Raw genomic sequence first — 15317 nt, 5'->3', positions numbered from 1 at the left:
AATCGAGATAGACCCATGGTTCCTTTTGAGAATAAGCATAGAATTTCTGAGTCGATTTATGCATGTCCAACCGTCCGTCTGTCCGTCCGACCTTGTGTTTTTGTGAACAAAATATAGGTCGCATTTAGGGTTCGATTGGGATGAAATTTGGCACAGTTCACTTATTTAGCCCAATGACGAACCGTATTGAAATTTCAGATTTAGATATAGCTCCCATATATAGTTTTGTCAGATTTTATGTAAATGATTCACCAAAATCCCAATATTTGTTCGATTAGGACAAAATTTTGCACAGAGTACTGGATTTTTGTGAATGATACACCAAACTCCCAATATTTGTCCGATTGGGACAAAACATTGTACAGAGTACTGAATTAGGTCCAGACTGATGTCTGCGAAGTTTTGTTAAAATCGGTTCAGATTTAGATATAGGTCCCATATATAGTTTCGTCCGATTCGTCCATATATAGTTTCGTCCGATTCGTCCATATATAGTTTCGTCCGATGATACACCAAACTCCCAATATTTGTCCAATTGAGCATAATTGTGCATAGCAAATGCAATTGTGGAAAAATTATGTGTGATAAGGTTTGTTGAAATCGGTTCAGAATTTGATACAGGTCTTATATACATTTTCGTTCGATTTTATGTAATTGGTGCACCGAAATTTGGCCGATGGTATTAAATTGAAAAAATAGTGTATGTAACGGTTATATATATATATATATATATATATATATAGTTATACATACAAACGGTACTCCAAAGAATCCAAGTCAGCCCATTTTATATGCCATTTTTCATTCATTGATTTCAGAATGGTATGTGTATGAGTTTTTGTCAATTGGTTCAAATATCTATCTAGATAGCACATTTAACCCTTTATTGCCCAATGTTGCCCACAGGCAACAAAATGTTTTAGAGGTTACATTTATTATACAGCTTGTAGATATGCATTCTTTGGAATTCCTATGTCAAGACCTGCTTGTGGACAACACATATCACAAGAAAAATCTAAAAAATTCAAACTTTTGGTAAAGTTATGATCTTTTTAATACAGAGAAGAGGGCAAAAACGTGTACAGTACTAATTTGTTTATACAGTCCAAATTATTTAAATCGCTTCGTATTCGAAATGTACCAATTCTGGCATCAGAATTAATTTTGATTCTTGTAAAACAGAATACAGAGAATGATATAAAATGATTTTTTCGTCGAATTTGCACTTGGTTTTCTTGATATTGGGCTTTTATTTTTCAGAAAGAATGTACTGTATCTCCCGAATGCAAGGATAAAGCAATGTCAAATTTTGTCCATATGCTATCTACGATAGTTGCTTTAAATCTGTGAACATAAAATTCGTCTATGATTACGGAAAAAATTCGGGGCTCAAAGGGTTAATTTCGCCCGATTCCATCTCAATGGTCCTCCAAAGATTCTATGTCTGTTCTATCTATAGGATATTATAGATATTAACATTTCCTGTATGTACCCAAAGGGGTGAAGGGTATCATATAGTCGGCCCGTCCGACTTTTGATCTTTATACCCTTCACCACACTGTAGTACATGGTATTATGTCTTTGTGCATATGTTTGTAACAGGCCAAAATAATCGAGATAGACCCATGGTTCCTTTTGAGAATATACATAGAATCACTTTCTAAGTCGATTTATGCATGTCCGTCCGTCCGTCCGTCTGTCCGTCTGTCTGTCCATGTTAAATTGTAAACAAAGTACAGGTCGCATTTATGATCCGAATTGGATGAAATTTGGCATAGGTCACATATTCGGCCCAAGGACGAACCCTATTGAAATTGGGAAAAATTGGTTCAGATTTGGATATAGCTCCCATATATATATTTAACCGATTTAAAGTAAACGGTCCCTATATATCTTTCGATTTGCACGAAATTTAGTACATCCTAATCATTTAGGTCTAGAATGATGTCTGCCAAGTTTCGTAAAAATCGGTCCAGATTTAGATATAGCTCCCATATATAGTTTCGTCCGATTTCATGTAAATGGTGCACCAAAGTCCCTATATATTTTTCGATTTGCACAAAATTTGGTACAGCCTAAGCACTTAGGTCTAGAATGATGTCTGCCAAGTTTCGAGGAAATCGGTCCAGATTTAGATATAGCTCCCATATATAGTTTTGTCCGATTTCATGTAAATGGTGCCCCAAAGTCCCTATATATCTTTTGATTTGCACGAAATTTGGCATAACGTACTGAATTGAGCCTAGAATGCTGTCTGCCAACTTTCGAGAAAATCGGTCCAGATTTAGATATAGCTCCCATATATAGTTTCGTCCGATTTCATGTAAATGGTGCACCAAAGTCCCTATATATCTTTCGATTTGCACGAAATTTGGCATAACGTATTGAATTGAGCCTAGAGTGATGTCTGCCAAGTTTCGTGAAAATCGGTCAAGATTTAGATATAGCTCCCATATATAGTTTCGTCCGATTTCATGTAAATGGTGCACCAAAGTCCCTATATATCTTTCGATTTGCACGAAATTTGGCATAACGTACTGAATTGAGCCTTGAAAGATGTCTGCCAAGTTTCGAGAAAATCGGTCCAGATTTCTATATAGCTCCCATATATAGTTTCGTCCGATTTCATGTAAAGGATGCACCAAAGTCCCTATATATGTTTCGATTTGCACGAAATTTGGCATAGCGTACTGAATTAGTTTCAGAATAATGTGTGCCAATTTTCGAGAAAATCAGTTCAGATTTAGATATAGCTCCCATATATAGTTTCGTCCGATTTCATGTAAATGATGCACGATTTGCACGAAATTTGGCATAACGTACTGAAAATCGGTCCAGATTTAGATATAGCTCCCTTTTATTATAGATTGATTATAAGTAATTGACGCACCAAGGATCCAATAGGCTGATAGGAACAAAACGTTCTGAAATTAGTATAACCTAACCTGTGACAAGTTTGTTTGAAATCGCTTAATATTTGGATAGAGCTTCCATATATATTTTCGCCCGTAAAGTTGGCATCAAACTCCTCATGTTAGTCAGATTGACATCAAAGTTTGCACAACGTACAAAATTGAGCATAGAATTACGTAGTTGCGTTTTCTAGAAGTACAGACATAGCCCAACGGATGACCTATTTATATTTGTTTGAAGTCGATTTACATACTTTATGGATAGATCTAGGTAGATTCATATTTAGATAAATATCACATATTTTATTTCATCCTATTTCATGTTAATCGTCCTGTTTAATATACCCATTGTAAACAATGTACAGGTCGCATTTTTAATCCGATTTGGCTGAAATTTGGTACAGCTTATTTATTTGGCCCAAGGGCGAACCCTGTTGAAATTGGGAAAAATCGGTTCAGATTTAGATATAGCTCCCATATATATTTTTGTCCGATTTTCAGAGTACTGAATTAAGTCCAGAATGATGTGTGCCAAGTTTCGAGAAAATCTTCCCATTTGCACGAAATTTGGCATGACGTATTGAATTGAGCCTAGAGCGATGTCTGCCAAGTTTCGTGAAAATCGGTTCAAATTTAGATATATATTTTTGGTCCGATTTAATTTAAATAATGTGCCAAAGTTCTTATGTGCATAACGTACTGAATTTAGTCCAGAATTTTGTGTGCCAAGTTTCGTAAAAATCGGTTGAGATTTAGATATAGCTGATATGAAGTAATTGACACACCACGAAACCAATATATGGATAGAAACTAAACGTACCGAAATTAGTATAAGTTAACCTGTGACAAGTTTCGTTGAAATCGTTTCATATTTGGGTATAGCTTCCATATATATTTTCGTCCGATTTTAAGTAAATTGTACATCAAACTCCTCATGTTTGTCAGATTGACATCAAATTTTGCACAACGTACAAAATTGAGCATAGAATAACGTAGTTACGTTTTCTAGAAGTATATTTGTTTGAAGTCGATGTTCATACTTTTGTCCCAAACGAATGACATGTTTATGGATAGATCTAGTCCGATTCACATTTAGATAAATATCGCATATTTTATTTCATCCAATTTCATGTTAATAATGCTGTTTAATATACCCATAGTGGTGAAGGGTATCATATAGTCGGCCCCGTCCGACTTTACTACTTTCCTTACTGGTTTATATATTAGTAGAATGTTTCAATATTGAATGAACTAACCCGATTTTTCCGAATTTCGTCTGAAAAGAAAAACATTTTGATGCATGTATAGCAGTGGGTATTTTACTAGTTCAATTACAGAAAAATCTGTACAAAAGAAGATATTTTGTATTTTTACTCCATTTACATTTACTTAATATATCGAATCACCATCTGAAATTTATCTCTAGCAATATAGCATTCTTTGTTGTTTGGGTCCAATTGAATTATGTCGTTCGTCTTTAAGTGATTTTATTTATAAATTCTTCTTTGGTGATATATTTTTGCCGTTTGTCTTTTGTGCGTATGTATATGGCTGTGTGTGATTTTGATTTGGGCCGGTCAAAGGTGACAGACAAAACGGCTATATCATTTCTTGAACACCAAAAAAAGAATGGAGGAGTGTGCCACTCACTCATTCACTTGCCGCATATTAAACATGGGTGTGTGTGCATGTGCGTGTGAATGCCTTCATATATGGCAATATGTTTTGTCTGTTATGCGCCACTATTTGCGCCTTGTTACACACTTTGAGGCAGGCAATGTTGTCATGATTTAAGTACTGAAATTACGCTTTAAATAACATCTTTTGACAGTGATGGAAATTTATGCCGGAATACCAATTTCCTTCTGTGATTTTTTTGTTTTGTTCTTCGTTCTATAGTTTCGTCATCCGAAATGTCTTTGTTTTGTGTTTTGGTAACAACAATAGCAGGGTTGAACTAGGCACCATTGTTAGCGAATTGTATCATACGTTGGTGATTTAATGATGTTGTCGAACGAAAAAAAAAAATAATTGCGTAGACAAATATTATAGAATCTGAATTTTTTTAAATCATTGTTTCGAACTTTTGCAAGACACTATTGAAAAATGTCATTAGAATTGTATCATATAACACACAAATATGTTATGGAAATATGTACCCATAATATAAACATCATTTAAATTTATACGGATTTAACCAGCTTGAGAAAATTTTCCTTATAATGATTTCGGTTGTATGTGTACATGCGAGCATCTTTAGTGCACCGTTGGTATGCGGCCAGAAAAAATTGAATGTGTGATCTACACCTATATATAAAGTATTTGAATTCGTACAATATTATATATTAGGTTGGGGAAAGAGAAATCCAATATTTTTTATGAACTATAGGACTTTATTTAACATGTTTCGGAATGTCCGATTTGGACCAAATATGCACCGTTTTCTTATATGATTTTTTGCCATTTTAAAGGCATTTCTCGATCATTTCTCCGATCTTATCGGCATTTATCAGGTTTACACATGAGAGCTATATGTAAACCTAAGGCGAATTACCCGCAATTCGGTATTCTGTAGTCCAGCGCGATGTGGAAAAATGCATGTCAATTGTTGGTGCACCAATAAGCTGAAATCTGTCGAAAATGTAATAAGAGTTATATCACAATCTAAACCGATGTAAGGGAAACTTAAAACCCAATTTTCGTATCAATCATAACTCTAGACTTCATTAAAATCTGAATTCGGAACCCTTTGCGATGTTTGGTGTCAATCGAACCAACTCTAGATCTTTGAGGCACAATTTCCATGATATCGACCAAAAACATATATGGAAGCTACATTTAAATCTAAATTGATTTCAACAAAAACCAGTAAGGAAAGTAGTAAAGTGGTACCATATGATACCCCTCACCACTTTGGGTATATTCAACAGATGAATCCTAACAGACGTCGCTTTTTTGAAGGACCAGTAAAATGAAATTGGATCCATAAACATGTCATTCTGCAACATATACTAAATTTTTCATTTGGTCAGATATAGAGTTGCTTCGTATAATGGAATAAAATTATGTAAACCAATTTAAGGTATATATCAATCGGACACCCGATTTGGATAAATATTTTATAAACATGAGGAGCTTGGTGGAAAATTTACTTAAAATCGGTCGAAAATGTATATAAAAGAGATATCGAAAACAAAACCAATTTCATTGAAATTCGTCACTGGTTAGGTTATACTAATTTCAGTATGATTTGTGGGTATCGGCCACATTTTCAGTTCTTGGTGCATAATTTACTTAAAATCAGGAAAAAATATATATGGTAGCTCTATCCAAATTTGAACCCGATTTCAACACGAAAATATATTTAGAAGCTATGTCTAAATCTGAACCAATTTCAACAAAACTTGACACACATTATGTTATAGTAACTTCAGTACGTTGTGCAACATTTTCTGCCAATCGGACCCACCTGGGGATTTTGGTGCAGCATATTTATCTAACTTCTAGGATATACTAATATAGAACGTTGTGCAAAATTTTGTGTCAATTTTTTGTAAAATCGGACGAGATTTATTTTTATTTAACTAAAGTGTGAGACAATCGGACAAACTTTGGATCTTTAGTTCACAACTTTCGTGCAAATCGAAATGTATGTAGGGACTTTGGGGCACCATTTACATTAAATGGGAACAATATCTATATATATAAAAACTAGCTGAACCCGTGGCGCTTCGCTGCCCATACTAAAGTTATTAACATTGGATAGTTAACGCCGAAAACTATTTGTAGGTATTTCGTAGTGTAATATCAGTAATAATTCAGTCTATGTATTAGTATATTTGATTCTATTCAATAGATTACAAATACATTTTTAAATAATCTTTGAATAACGGTGGTAGTATTAAAAACAAATTTAGCTTGACTTTTCTAATCAGTTGTAATAGTACCATACACAAATATATTTTCTCCAATATTTACATGTTTCTCATTAATCGTTCCAAGACCACTAAAATCCTTCATTTACATTACATCAACTTTTTGTCCGTATTCTCAACTATTTCCCCATGATATGATTGGGATCCCTTTCTCACTCCGATTAATATCGCTTATATACCTGACCTATGATCCTTGTTAAGTTTGAGTTGTGTATTTTTAATTGTTTCATTGCCAAGAAAAATTCACAATAATGCATTATCACATCATAATATTTTTACCGAACCTAGATATAGTATTGTTATTCTTAAGAAACCATGATCAAGTCCGAAGATAGGATTTGTGGCATTTAAGTTAGTCATTTGCTATATACTATATGCATCCTCGAAATATATCAGCTATAATGATAAGCCAACACAGATTTCTGACTTTTATAACTTTTATTCCACAATCAGCATTTCATATTGAATTCATAGTTTTTTCTTCAATGGTGGTTGAATTTTTAAAATTAAAAAAATCCAAATTTTATTTTTTTCACAAATTGACAAAATGTAAGAATGAGAATGTCAAAAATTTTTCATTTTACACAAATTTTATTCCAATATGTAGATAATGGAGAGATGAAAAACAGCAGACGTTAGCGGAATTACTGAACTGGTGGTTTTTATCATTACTGATAATAACATAAAAGGTCAAATAATTAATAATTCCTGGTCAATTAAGATTAGTATGTAATTATCTGTCTATCATATTAGTTTAGATGTATGATTACTGTTGATGCTATAATTCCTCGTCATCGCGGAATTTTCGAAGTTTATCTTGACTATCTTACTTACATGGGTTGGCATAACTTACTGCGAAAATTTCAGTAAAATCTATTTAGCGGTTTTAGTGTCAACAACCAAAAGAGTTTCCATTTTCTACATTTAGATTAATTAAATGCAGTTAGGAGTACATTTTTAAATATCCACGCCAATTTTTATAGGGATGATGCGTATTTGCTACCAAGTTACTCAAATAAATTTTGAAGTGGGAATCTGTAAACCTTCTTAAGATATAAGCTTAGAAAATTAATATTAGTTCAGATGTATAACTACTTTCGATGCGATAACTCCACATTCACGCGAAATTTTCGAAGTTTATATAGCCTATATTATTTCCCTCGGATGGTATGATGTGCGGAAAAAATCTAAGTGAAATCTGTTCAACGGCTTTTGAGTCTAGAAACAAAACATTTTGTATTTCCTACATGTAGATTACTTAAGTGCAACGAAGAGTGCATTTCCACCGATATTATCTCGCTCATATTTTTATGAATAATGTGAATTCACACCTAAGATATGCAGATAAATTTTGAAGGCGTTATCTGTAACCGTTTTTAAGATAAACGTATATTACATGTTCAGAAAATTTGATTTATGTTTACTATTGATGTTATAACTCCGCATCCAAGCGGAATTTTTTAAAGTTTATATAGCCTATGTTACTTTCAGGGCATGCCCCGACATATAGTGTAAATATCATTAAGATCTGTTCAGCGGTTTTGGGGCCTATCGGTAACATACAAACAAACAAACAAATTTTTTCTATTTTATATATGTATGAATATAGATAGATGAATTGCTGTCTCGCTAAAACTCGAAAACGGATGAACGGATTTTTCTTATCTTAGTCTTGAAATGTTCGTGGAGCTTCAGGGTTCAAAAAATTTGAAAATCGCGAAAAATTTGCAAAAAAAATTATGAAGCATATTTGCATTTCCACGAATTTATTATCGAGCTATTTTGGTTGCACACGTCATAGATGTTATTTTGAGACATTTTGGGCAAAAATTGGCCGTGTATCATTCCTTTAAGTCTACATTTGAAAAATTTTCCAAAAATTTTTATTATTTTTTTTTTATTTTTTAATTGGATTGACATTGTATTTAAACTATTTTATGTGGGAATACCTAATAAATTTAAAACTATAATAATAATAGTGAAAATAATAATAATAGTTCTATAGGAACATGTTGTTCCTTAAAGTACCAAATCAAGTGGTACCATATTATGGTGGTTATATGCCTAATCATTTGTCAATATCTTTGAACTTATAAAAAGAATACATCACATATATCCGACACAAAAAATTTGTATCACAGAAAAAAACTAATATACCAGATATTTTCTTTGCAAAAATCTATCATTAAGCTTAACAGGAAATAGAATAAAAAACAGTAATATTTAAAAACAGCCAAGGCAAAATACCTTATGTGAATGTTATACTAAAATCTCCATCGAAAACATTTATTATAACAAAGAGTCTCATGATGTTACCTATTCAGGTTGAACATGTGACTATAAAATTGCAAATTGTAAAAATGGGGTTAAGAACTTAAACATACCGAAAAATTGAACGGGAAATATTTATGGCTTTTTTTTTAACGTTAAGTTATAGTACAAAATTTCTGGGATGATGTTATTTATTCACTGGAATCATTTATGCCTAATTATAGCCAACTCTTTGAGAAAATTCGGTCTTTATTTAAAATACCGAAAATGGGGGCGGGCCAGTATGTAGGAGCTATATCAAAACTTTGACCTAAATAGAGATTTTTTTGCAAAATATACCGGAATGTCATATTACAGCTAATACAAAGATTTGACACCACTTGAGTAATGGTATGGGGGATACCATTTTATGGGTGTTACCCGGAAACTTGCACCAATATTGATAATTGTTGGTAATGATATTTTATACTCAATGATGATCTAAAATATAAAATTACAACCAATTTGCTTGAAAGTGTGACGAAAATCCCCAAAATACCGAATATTGTATGTACAGTTATATAGGGGCTAGCCCACAAAGGTGGACCAATATTGATAACTTTTAGTAGGATTTATGCTACCAAATAAAACAACCAAACAATGAACTACAGCTAATTAGGTTGAAAAACATGTCCAAATCCCCAAAGGATCGAGGCTCAATGTTTACTCAATGATGATCCAAAATATAAAATTAAGCCAAATTCCGAATATTAAGGGATGGCGTTATTAGGGTGATTCCCGGACACATGGACCTATATTCATAGTTTTAAGTAGAGATATTTTCTGCTCAGTAAGTATCCCTTATACTAAATTAGAAGCAATTCTGTTGATGATCGTGCCAAAGATCTTCAAAATACCGAATATTGAGAATGTGGGCGGTACCCCGAAACATGAATATTTTTTGCGCCTTTAAATTTATTAAAAATAATTTTTTTCCACTAATTTGAATATTAATAAATTTATATCTTTAGAATGCAAACATAAAAAAAATATTATAAAGATCTGTACACTCTACCTTATGGTGGGGGGTTTAAAAACAAATCTAAAATTCCGGGAATTATAAATCAACAATACTGCTAGGCAGGACAACGTTTGCCGGGCCTGCTAGTATATAAATATATATAGAAGCTATATCTAATTCTGGACCGACTCCCAGTATACTTAACACACATCATTCTAGACGTAATTCATTACGCTATGCCAAATTTCGTGCAAATCTACAGATATATATTGACTTTGGTGCACAATTTACACTAAATCGGTGGAAAATATATATGGGAACTATATCTAAATCTGAACCGATTTTCAGGAAATTTAACACACATCATTCTATACTTTATTCAATATACTATGTCATATTTCGTGCAAATCGAAAGATATATAGGGACATTGGTAAACCATTTACCATAAATCGGACGAAAATATATATGAGAACTATATCTAAATCTTAACCGATTTTCACGAAACTTGACACACATCACTCCAGACTTAATCCAGTACGCTATGCCAAATATCTTGCAAATCGAAAGATATATAGGGACTTTGGTACACCATTTACCTTAAATCGGACGAAAATATATATAGGAGCTAAATCTGATTCGATTTTACCCAATTTCAATAGGATTCGTCCTTTGACCAAATTAGTGACCAGTGCCAAATTTCATCTAATTTGGATCATAAATGCGACCTGTACTTTGTTTACAATTTAACACGGACAGACAGACAAACGGCCAAAGTGATTCTATGCATATTCGCAAAAGGAACCATGTGTCTATCTCGTTTCCATTTGCCTGTTACAAATATATACACAAAGCCATAAAACTTTGTACCACAGTGTGGTGAAGGGTATAATTATGACATATCATTCTAGACTCGATTGCGACAAGACTTAACACACCTCATCTAGGCTCAAGGGAAAACTTTGAGATTGTGGTGCACTTTTTACGGGTAGTCGGACGAAACTATACATGGGAGCTACATCTACATCAATACCAACTTCAAAACCAGTGAGCGGTTAGTCGGACGCGGCTGGCCATATCATACCCTACACAACTACCACGGAACACCTACATTCTGCTGATCAATATTCCGTGCTTGGACAATATTTCGCGATACTTGCTTCCTCTTGATTGATTATTGGTCAACAGCTCCTCTTTCTAACCATGGCATATTTTCCAAACCTGGTTTTTCCTAGGTGAATATTTACGCCATAAAATAAAAATTTAGTCACTTTAGGTTTTGGTTGATTTAAACTCAGAATATTGAGCGATCATCTAAACAGCCCTGTAAAATATGTGATTTTCTGTGTATAATTATGACCTCAAGAGCGACCAGAAAATCTGACAAAAAATAATGTTTTCGATTCGTTGCAACTCCTAAATATCATCTCAACATCACCGAAAATTATAGGCTTCGTCCTTGACCATTCATGTAAAATTTCATAGCGATCAGCGCGACATTTCTGCCCTCTAGTGGGGTAATATTAATACTAAACAATATCATAGCACATAGACCACTTCAAATATTTACATATAACTCCCACATCCGAGTACATACTACAATATAATTGGTATCAATTTAAAGGTCAGGAGTAAATATATTCGATATACAGAATACAAATTTTGTAACTTTTCCCACAAAAGTCTGAGTCCATTTGACCCGCTAAATATTGACCAATGTAAAATTTTTGTGTAAAATTTTGTGGTGTCCGGGTTATATTTGTGGCATTACCTAAATATTTCTTTCCCTAAATATTAACGGATCATTACTAGAATCGGTAGGGGTCTTCTTTGGCCAGAACCCATTCTGCATGCAAATTTCGTGACGATTGGTACATAACTGTGGTCTGTATTGTGTTTACAAATTACAATAGACAGGGCACATATGTCTAGATCGACTCAGGTCCATAACTGTGATCTGTATTGTGTTTACAAATTACAATAGACTTATGTCTAAATCGACTCAGCTAGTCGAGACATGATGATGGATATATTTAAAGCTGGGTATAGAACCAATATTTCCCGGCGTTACAAACTCTTGGGGCTGCACAAAGCTATAAACCCTAGCAACATAAATGTGTAGGGTATTAAAACTTAGTACACGTTATGGTATACTCAACTCGATACGCTATATAAAATATTATCTCAATCTAACAAATTTTTGGAGTTTGATGCACAATTTAAATGAAATCGGTCGAAATAATCCATAGGACCTATATCTAAATCAGAAACGATTTTTATCAATTTAAATAGTATTCGCCTTTGGGCCAAATTAATGAGCTGTGCTGTGTAATATGAGTTAATGTCCAAATATTGATCTACATTGAACATTTTCTGAAAAAATATTTATCACCTTAAAAATACTGAAATAAATTGCTGGATCTTTATATGCGTGCCATGTTCAAACATGGATTAAAAATTAAAAATATTTACTCACCCATAAATCCTAATGGTCCAAATGGTAACAATGGAAATTTTCCCTGATTGCCAAGATTTTGTATTTCTTCACGTGCGGCAGCCATTAGCCAAATATTCGGTGGCATACCCATCAAATGCGGCAAATGGTCTAAAGCTCTTTGCGGTAGTTGAGAGTGGCCATTACGTGCTGTTAAATCCATGGCTTGAGAAATTCCAGATTCCATAGTATCATTACCGCCGCCACCACCAGCCTCACTCTTTTCATCGGCATCTTCAAATTGACGTTTATCCAATGGCGTTAGAGATGAGGTATTTTCCCGTGAATCGTCTGTACTCTCCATTGTCATGTATTCATCAAAATCACCCTGCGACGACTCCGAACGTTGACCAGAATATTCAGAGGTTGTGGAAAAATCAAAATTCTCAGAGTTTCCTAGGGATTTATTGGAATTTTGATCCTCCAATATGGCGGCCTCCATGTGGGCACGTATACGTTGATTGTGTTCAGCAATGGCTGCAGCCATTTCACTGGAAGCACCGGGAATTTGTGGTGCTCCGCCCGAACCATCGTCTATAGTGTGGATGCGTATGTGTTGTTGTAAAATAATACCATTCGAGAATTTCTGATGACACACCGGGCATTTGAATTGTGACCGCATTGGCGGCTTAATTTTGTGTATGCTCATGTGGGCCTTGAGATTTCCTTTGGTGGCAAAGGCACGACCACATATTTTACAACGAAATGGCCGTTCCCCGGTGTGTGTACGAATGTGCATTTGCAGGGAACTTCGACATGACATGACCTTCTGGCAAAATATACATTGATTGGGATCTGTGAGTTTATTTTCTATGTTATCTACCAGCTGTTGTAGCTTCGAGGTTTCCGAAGTGGTATCTATTTCGATTAGATCTTCCCATGATTTATCTACATAGGTTTCAACTTGTCCAAAATCACCGGTTAAATGTTCTAAACTGCTGTTGCGACTTAACGAAGAAGATCGTCGAAAATGTTTAGAGAGATGATGTTCATCCGCCACCGTGTCCATGCTGTTGCCGGGAAAACTTTTTCGAAATTCCTGTGGTGGTGTGGAACTATTGGAGTTGCGTTTTCTGTGAGAGCTGTTACGTTTTGGTGTGATTGATGCTAAGGGTCTTTCTGGTTTATCGTTTGTTAACTGCTGGGGTGGTAACTGGGGCAACGGCAGTGGTTGCTGTTGTTCGATTCCTGTGGGTTCCATTAAAGCTTGTGGTGTTTTCACTCTCACCAAAGGTTTAGGTTTTGGCTCTTCTTCCCGACTGGGCGGTTTACTAAGATCTTCAGGATGATCAATTGTGGATTTACAATTTGAGGATGTTAAATCTCGAGGTTGTTCCTTAGATTCCTCTTCGTGTTCTTCTTTGGTTTCTTCTGGAGTTTTTGTTCGTTCCCGTTCCGCTGTATCCTTAGGTTGTGTTTTCTCAAATGGTAGTGGCAAACGAATTGGCATTCCTAAGAGCCCAGGTGGTGGTGGCGGAGGAGGGGGATGTGGATGTGTATACGGCGCTGATGTTGGTGCTGGCGAATTCATTGCTGTGGGAGGCATTTCTAGAGGTGGTCCCACACCGGGTGGCATTAAAATGGGCGGGTATATTTGTGTATGCCTTTGATAATGCACCTTCAGATTTCCTTTTGTTGTGAATTTACTACCACATACATTACACACAAATGGCCTCTCCCCGGTGTGGGATCTCAAATGCAGGGCAGAAAATGAACCGAAAATCTTACCACAATATTTACAACGATGTTTGAAAATTTCTCCCCTGCCCTGGCCATCCTTCTGCTGATATTCATATTCATCTTGCATTTGAGAGGCATGTAAACTTTGCGAAGCAGAATCGAGAACCTCTTCCGTCCGACGCTGTAACATTTCCAAACAATTGGTTTCACTTGGCGGGGGTATGGGATCATGATCGGTAATAATAGTTGAAGCCAATGACGAGCTTATGCCGCTCAGTAATGGCTGATAATGGGGTGGTGATTGCACTTTGTCTATGTCCTTGGAATTTTTCATAAATTCTTCTTGATCAGTCTTGCTGTTCAGATTCTCCTCCTGTTTTGTGGGTTTTGTGGGCGACTTGTCACGTGGTAACAGATCTTCCGAGGAATTTCTTCTTGTTGTGGATTGGGTTAAATCTATTTGACAAGAATTGTCGTCATCATCATTATCACCGTCCTCGTTTTTGTTTGCCATGTCCTTAAGTCTTTGTTCATGGATTTCTTGGCGCCTCTGTTCCTCCTCTTCCGACCTCATTTCTTCCTCCTCATCTTCAATATCTTCCGCTTCATCTTCCCCCTCACGATCCCTACGTTTCAATTGACTTTGTAAATGTTGTATAAATTGTAATTGCATTAAATGTTGCCGCTGCAAGATGGCTGCCAAATCGGGAGTGGGAGTATCACCAAAATATTGGGTATTGGCCAATGCCGTGGCCGCAAATTGAGCCACCGCTACTTTGGTATGTTGTAGGGCTTCCAAGGCCACATGGCCCTTTGTGGCCAAACCATTTGGTAATACCGACAGATCCAAAGCTTCTTCTTTGAAGGATTTTCCCCTGTCAGTGGGTCCATTACTGGTCTCATCTTCCTCATCCACCACCTGTCGGATTTCATCATTATCACCTTTAGAATTTTGATTTATTGCCAATGGAGTACGAGGACTTTTGGGTTCTTCGTCACGTTCCTCTGATGGAGTTTCACTTTTATG

The 15317-nt window shown here is 35.1% G+C and overlaps 1 protein-coding gene across 1 annotated transcript in view; it reads right to left on the bottom strand.

Moving 5' to 3' along the window:
• LOC133333305 (sal-like protein 1) overlaps positions 1 to 15209 on the bottom strand; it is a gene marked incomplete at its 5' end in the record, with an annotated part of 31399 nt that extends 16190 nt beyond the window's left edge. Inside the window, 2 exons of the mRNA XM_061541620.1 lie at positions 12593 to 14724; positions 14839 to 15209. Of these exons, the coding sequence (XP_061397604.1) occupies positions 12593 to 14724; positions 14839 to 15209 (2503 nt within the window). The remainder of the gene's footprint in view (positions 1 to 12592; positions 14725 to 14838) is intronic.
• Between the last annotated feature and the right edge of the window lie 108 nt (positions 15210 to 15317).

This window comes from Musca vetustissima, unplaced genomic scaffold (assembly GCF_032173495.1).
Source record: "Musca vetustissima isolate MV318-11 ecotype Yass unplaced genomic scaffold, APGP_CSIRO_Mvet_v1 utg77109, whole genome shotgun sequence".
Taxonomy (NCBI): Eukaryota; Metazoa; Arthropoda; class Insecta; order Diptera; family Muscidae; genus Musca; species Musca vetustissima.
Note: the sequence above shows the minus strand (reverse complement) of the source record. Positions and strands in the feature narration are given on the sequence as shown.